General features: G+C 48.2%; 1 protein-coding gene across 1 annotated transcript in view; it reads right to left on the reverse strand.

Moving 5' to 3' along the window:
* Positions 1-734: 734 nt before the first annotated feature.
* Positions 735-7,442, reverse strand: part of bbs9 (Bardet-Biedl syndrome 9) — a 160,398-nt gene continuing 153,690 nt past the window's right edge. Inside the window, exon 23 of the mRNA XM_084442108.1 lies at positions 735-1,276. Within this exon, the coding sequence (XP_084298234.1) occupies positions 744-1,276 (533 nt within the window). The 3' untranslated portion in view covers positions 735-743. The remainder of the gene's footprint in view (positions 1,277-7,442) is intronic.

The following is a 7,442-nucleotide window of genomic DNA, read 5'->3' on the forward strand; positions in this document are numbered from 1 at the left end:
GGTTACGGTAGAGTAGTTTTTAGGGGTAGAGTAGTTTTTAGGGGTAGAGTCGTTTCAGGGTTACGGTAGAGTAGTTTTTAGGGGCAGAGCAGAGTAGTTTTTAGAGTTGAGATGCGTGTGGTGAGGAACACCTCCTGGTCCTAATTTGGAGAGTTTCCTGTCCTGTTGTTTCCTGTTTCCTGGTCGTCTCCCGTGTTCCCAGCCCTGCTGACGGAGGGAGGCTGGCCCCAGCCCTGCTGACGGAGGGAGGCTGGCCTCAGTTTACCCGTCAGACGACGAGGGGGGAGCGGACGGACGGACAGACGGACACGGGGGGGGGTTATTCTTAGCCCCGAGGCGGGGGCGGGTTTGGCGAGGCGCTCCCGGAGGGGGCGAGAGGGCGGGGCCGACGCCGGGGCCGGCCATGCGTGGGCAGGGCGGTTAGGGCAGACGGATAGGGAGGCGCTGGGCTGTGGGTTCCTCAGAGAGACGCTGCTAGGGGGTGGACAGAGGCGTTTGATGTCTGTGTCTCTGGTCGTTCTCGCTGGGAGCTTCCGACTGGCCCTGGTGTTCACCACGGCCGTGACCAGCCACCCTAACTACGGTCCACGGCCCAGAGGCCAGCAGCAGCACAGAGGAACTCAGTGTGAGTGAGTGTGTGTGTGGGTGTGTGTGTGGGTGTTACAATGTTAGATAGTATCAGCTTATATGGAGTGTGAGTGTGTGTGTGTGTGTGTGTGTGTGTGTGTGTTTATTGCATGACTTTAACAGCCCTCTCCAGCCTCAGGCTCTTTCTTCTTCTCCTTGACCTTCACAGAGGACTTCTTCACCACTTTCTTCTCTCCTTCCTCCTTAGGCGACTCCTTAGTTGACTCCTTGGTTGACTCCTTAGTTGACTCCTTGGTTGTTTCCTTAGCCGACCCCTTGGTTGACTCCTTAGCCAACCCCTTGGTTGACTCCTTAGCCGACCCCTTGGTTGACTCCTTAGCCGACCCCTTGGTTGACTCCTTAGCTGACTCCTTGGTTGACCCCTTCTTTTCCTTGGAAGATTCTTTGGAGGACTCTTTCTTCTCCTTGGCGGACTCTTTCGACGACTCAGTCTTTGACTCCTTCGCAGGGTCTTTTGTAGACTCCTTAGGTTCCTTGCTTGACTCCTTCTTCGATTCCTTTACCTCCTTTTTTTCTTTTGACTCCTTCTTCTCTTTCACCTCCTTCGCCGGCTTGTCTGGAGCCTCCTCCGCGGTCTCTGTCCCCGGCTCCTTCTTAGACAACTCCTTTTTGTCTTTAGCGTCTTTATCTGAGAAGGGACAGAGAGAGAGAGAGAGAGAGAGAGAGAGAGAGATCGGGGTTATCAACGCGCTCACACCCACATCAAGAGCCGAACTCTCACACACGTCACCAGCCGTGATAATGGCCTCAAAAAACAAGTCCTGAGCTGAAGTAAAAACCAGGTTGCGGTTGGTGTGAGAGTGTTGTTTAAACTCTGCTCCGTGTTGGTGATTTAAAGTGCCCAAGTGTAGTTCTGCCTTGGGGGCAAGGGGTAAGTCTAATCACCGTGCTAGTAAAAACTATACGAGACAAGTTAATGTTATCACTGTGTCTACAGTGAGAAGCCAGCATCGCTGAGTACAGTGTGAAACTATACGAGACAAGTTAATGTTATCACTGTGTCTACAGTGAGCAGCCAGCATCGCAGCGTACGGTGTGTTCTACTGGGCACAGAGCTGCAGGCTGCTACAGTAGCAGGTTCACTTCAGAATAACCACACTCACCACGCGGTCTGTAAGCCAGACCAACCAGACTTACTAGACGTTTATTAAATCAGGCTAACTAGCCAGACAGTTTCTAACCTGACTAACTACACACTTTCTAACCAGACTAACCAGACAGTTTCTAACCAGACTAACTACACACTTTCTAACCAGACTAACTAGACCGTTTCTAACCAGACTAACCAGAAGTTTCTAACCAGACAGTTTCTAACCAGACAGTTTCTAACCAGACAGTTTCTAACCAGAAGTTTCTAACCAGGCAGTTTCTAACCAGACTAACCAGGCAGTTTCTAACCAGACTAACCAGGCAGTTTCTAACCAGAGTTTCTAACCAGACAGTTTCTAACCAGACAGTTTCTAACCAGACTAACCAGACAGTTTCTAACCAGAAGTTTCTAACCAGAAGTTTCTAACCAGGCAGTTTCTAACCAGACTAACCAGGCAGTTTCTAACCAGACTAACCAGACAGTTTCTAACCAGAAGTTTCTAACCAGAAGTTTCTAACCAGACAGTTTCTAGCCAGACTAACCAGGAGGTTTCTAAGCCAGACTAATTGAGTGACGATGGCACCTGTTGCATTACAAAGGAGCTCTACCAGCACCCCTACCCCCACCCACCCCACCCCACCCCAACCCATGGAACTCCATTCCCATCCTCCTCCAGATCTGATTGGCTCTTTGATAAGATAATAATGACCCGTTGTCTCCCCACAATGAGACAAACTTATCTCCATGAGAAAGAAGACGGCAGTGTGTGTGTGGGCGTGTGTGTGTGTGGGCGCGTGTGTGCGTGTGTGTGTGCGCGTGTGTGCGCGTGTGTGCGTGTGTGTGGGCGTGTGTATGTGTGCGTGTGTGTGCGTGTGTGTGTGTGGGCGCGTGTGGGCGTGTGTGTGTGCGTGTGTGTGCGTGTGTATGTGTGTGTGTGCGTATGTGTGCGTGTGTGTGTGTGTGTGTGCGTGTGTGTGTGGGCGTGTGTGTGTGTGTGTGTGTGTGTGTGTAGAGAGACGTTGGAGAGGGTCTCTAATCAGCTGGGTAATCGTCTAGGGCTCAGAGACTTGAGTGAAGTGTGTGTGTGTGTGTGTTTGTGTTGGGTTCAGTGTGTGGGTTTATCATACTGGCAGAGAGAGAAGAGAGTGAGCCTGTGAGCAGTGGGCTACAAGTGTGTAGTTAAGTTGCAGTGTGTAGGTATGTATTACTGTGTTATAAGCAGTGCAGTAGCAGTGGGTTACTGTGTTATAAGCAGTGGGTTAGTGTGTTATAAACAGTGCAGTGGCAGTGGGTCACTGTGTTGTACAGTAAGCAGTGCAGTAGCAGTGAAGTCGTATAGTTGAAGCTGTAGTAAAAGTAGACCGTTAAAGAGGGCGGAGTCTCTGATTGTTGCTTCGCTGACTTTCCATTTTGGTGACATGGAGGAGAGAACCAGGCCAAGGCCTGCACACACACACACACACACACTCTCACACACACACACACACACACACACACACACACACACACACACACACACACAAGCCCAGAGCGCTCAGATCTTTTACAGTCACACATGAAAGAGGAGGGCTATTCTAACAGGCAGAGGAAACGCTGACGTAAGAACTCTCTCAGTGACACAGATCACACACATGGCAGAACACACTCACACACTCACACACACACACACACACACACACACACACACACACACACACACACACACACACATCACAGACTGTTAACACTATCACTAACACACACATGGCAGTACACACTCACAGACTCTTAATACTATCACTAACACACACACACACACACACACACACACACACACACACACACATGGCAGAACACACACTCACACACACACAGACTGTTAATACTATCACTAACACACACATGGCAGTACAAACTGACAAACTAACACAAGTGATGAAGCAGCATCCATCTTTGTGTGCATATAATGCCTATATACTGCCATGGCTGTGTGTGTGTGTGTGTGTATGTGTGTGTGTGTGTGTGTGTGTGTGTGTGGTTAATCCAGTGCTGTGCGGTAGCGACAGGCCTAATCCTGTCTGTCTGTCTGTCAGTACTCTGATTGGCCGACTCGGGTATCAGAGAAACAGAGAGCAGCCTCTCTGTCCACACTTCACTCTCACACACACACACACACACACACACACACACACACACACACACACACACACACACACACACACACACACACACACTAAAGACAATGGCCCTCATTGATCAATCGAACATAACAGGGATGTTGTTACGGAGATGTTGAGACAGGGATGTTTTAATGGGGATGTTTTAATGGGAGATGTTTTAATGGAGATGTTTTAATGGGAATGTTTTAATGGGAGATGTTTTAATAGAGATGTTTTAATGGGGATGTTTTAATGGGGATGTTTTAATGGGGATGTTTTAATAGAGATGTTTTAATAGAGATGTTTTAATGGAGATGTTTTAATAGGGATGTTTTAATGGGGATGTTTTAATGGAGATGTTTTAATGGAGATGTTTTAATGGGGATGTTTTAATGGGGATGTTTTAATGGGGATGTTTTAATGGGGATGTTTTAATGGGGATGTTTTAATAGGGATGTTTTAATGGAGATGTTTTAATGGGGATGTTTTAATGGGGATGTTTTAATGGAGATGTTTTAATGGGGATGTTTTAATGGAGATGTTTTAATGGAGATGTTTTAATGGAGATGTTTCAATGGGGATGTTTTAATGGAGATGTTTTAATGGGGATGTTTTAATAGAGATGTTTTAATGGGGATGTTTTAATGGGGATGTTTTAATGGAGATGTTTTAATGGAGATGTTTTAATGGGGGTGTTTTAGTGGAGATGTTTTAATGGGGGTGTTTTAATGGGGATGTTTTAATGGAGATGTTTTAATAGAGATGTTTTAATGGAGATGTTTTAATGGGAGATGTTTTAATGGGGATGTTTTAATGGAGATGTTTTAATGGGGATGTTTTAATAGGGATGTTTTAATGGAGATGTTTTAATAGGGATGTTTTAATGGAGATGTTTTAATGGAGATGTTTTAATGGAGATGTTTTAATGGAGATGTTTTAATGGAGATGTTTTAATGGAGATGTTTTAATGGAGATGTCTGCGGATCCCATAGATCTCTGATCCTGTCCTCCTCAGGTCCTTGAGGAAACCACTGATCGGTGGAGACTGGTGAACGCAGAGCGAGAGAGAGTGTCGTCACGTGTGAACATGAAAAGTGCACAAACACGCGTGTGTGTGCGTCTCTGACTCCGGAGTGAGACGGTGACATTGTACCGCCTCGGAGCAACGAAAAGGCGAAGCAAAGAAAAACACCGCAACAAAACGTCAACAAGTGGATAACGTTTACGCTGAGGAGAATGCAATCTCGTTCCCGTTCAAAGCGGAGATTTTCCGCCTGGCTTGCTCTCCAAGAGCGGCGCGCGGGGGCCCTATTCAGCTCCAGGGGGCCGTAGTCAAAACACGGACGGGCCGCACAGAGCGCCCGCATTCCCCCGTGTCCCGGAGCATGCGGGAGGCTTCTGCAACGCTTCCCACTGTTTTATAAATACAGCCGTTAAACCGCCGCTCGCTAGCCAGCGACCGGCCAGCGAGCTCTGTGATGTGTGTGTGTGTGTGTGTGTGTGTGACAGCGGCCCAGACTAAACGGTCAGACGGGACACAACAATGTTGGGTAAAGTCTAAAAACAAAACCCCGGCGTCTAGCAACGTGGGAACGGAGAGTTGAGAGGTTAGGGTTGGGGTTAGGGTTGGGGTTAGAGAGGCCGGAGGAGAGGGAGGGGACGAGCCTCGGTTCTACGCCCGGACGGACGCGTACGTGGACAGCTGCGGACAGCTGTGGGGCGGGGGGATGTCCGCACGGAGCCCACGCAAACAGTCTGATGGCCAACTTGACGTCACGCCGACCTCCGCGTACTGGCGGACGCGGAAAGTATAACCAGGGCTTTAGAGAGGAGAGAGAGGGGTTAGGGGTAGGGAGGACAGGAGGGGGAGGGGCTAAGGTTAGAGGGGACAGGAGGGGGAGGGGCTAAGGTTAGAGGGGACAGGGGAGAGGGAGGGACTGGGCTGAGCAACATTGGACAGTTGTCTGACTAATACACACATATGTAGGCATGCGGACACACACACATACACACACACACACACGCACACGCACACAGATGTTCACAGGTGTAAAAGACATCTGTTCAATGCTGTGCTGCAGAGAGCTGCTCCTAATGTAGCCTACGCACAGACACACACACACACACACACACACACACACAGACACACACACACAAACACATACACACACACGCAGACACACACACTAGGGCTTCACAGAGAAGTCGATTAGTTGAATAGTCGACTATTAGGGCTTCACAGAGTAGTCGATTAGTCGAATAGTCGACTATTAGGGCTTAACAGAGTAGTCGACTAGTTGACTATCAAACCACTAGTTGACCCTGTGCATTGCTGGTCGACTAGCAGTTGTATAGATTTTTTTTGCATTTAAAATATATATTAATTGTTTTTTTGCCGTTGGGGGCGGCTGCGGGTAGTTAATCTTCGTCATGTCATCGTTTTAGTTATTAAAATGTTATTTTATTTGATTATTTTTATACACACACACACACACTCACACACACACTCACACACATCAGCTGTAAGGATTCGGGGAGGGCGGAGGTAAGGGGTTGTGTTCACGCGACTGTGTAAACACTGGGTCTTAATCCCAGAAAGTCGTGGTGTCTAAGCCAATAACCCTCTAGTAAACCACTGCGTGATTATGCACATTACTCCTCTTTACAGAACGGGTCAGGGGTTCCAGTCTCCTCCTGACCCCGCCTCCTCACCGCAACCAGAGAGAGAGAGGGAGAGAGAGAGAGAGACAGAGAGAGAGAAAGAGAGAGAGAGAGAGAGAGAGAGAGAGAGAGAGAGAGACAAGGCTAGAACAACGCAACGACAGAAGGAGACGTCCGGATTGTTGGGACAGCTGCTAATGAAATGGCTACTGAGAGAGTGTGTGTGTGTGCGTGTGTGTGCATGTGTGTGCGTGCGTGTGTGCGCGTGTGTGTGTGTGTGTGTGTGAGAGAGAGAGAAAGACAGAGAGAGAGGGAAAGTGTACACACTGTGAGAGTGTTTGTGTGCGTGTTGGTGAGGAGGAGAGAGTTGGAGTGTATGTTTAAGCAGGTGTGTGTGGCAGAGAGGGAGATGTTTATTGCTGCGTTTCTTTTGTATCGGAGCTCTGGATTGGACGGCCGGGATGACGTCATATCTGAGTTGCATGCATTCCCCCAAAAAGATAAGTTAGCAATACCAGTGGATAACACAACAAACAATACTATTTTGCGCATACGAACTCCGTAGCAACATTGTTCAGTTCGTTGATAGAAGTTGGACAGCACTGTGTGAACAACTCATTTAAGGAGACACAAAGAAACTTCTTATTACAGCTTTCGCTTATTGTTGATGTGTGGAGTAGCTTCATTGAAGTTGGGGTAGATTTTTTACCCAGAGTAAAATGTTCATGTGACGTATTTGATGACGATTTTGACGTTGACCTCGGGAATCCCGATGTTTACGATACAAAAAGAACACAGCATGAGTGTGTGTGTGTGTGTGTGTCCCAGCAGCAGAGACAGACAGACATACAGACAGACAAAGGACGGACAGACAGACCAACAGACAGAGGACACACAAACGGGAC

This window comes from Borostomias antarcticus, assembly GCF_949987555.1.
Source record: "Borostomias antarcticus genome assembly, chromosome: 8".
NCBI classification, from domain to species: Eukaryota; Metazoa; Chordata; class Actinopteri; order Stomiiformes; family Stomiidae; genus Borostomias; species Borostomias antarcticus.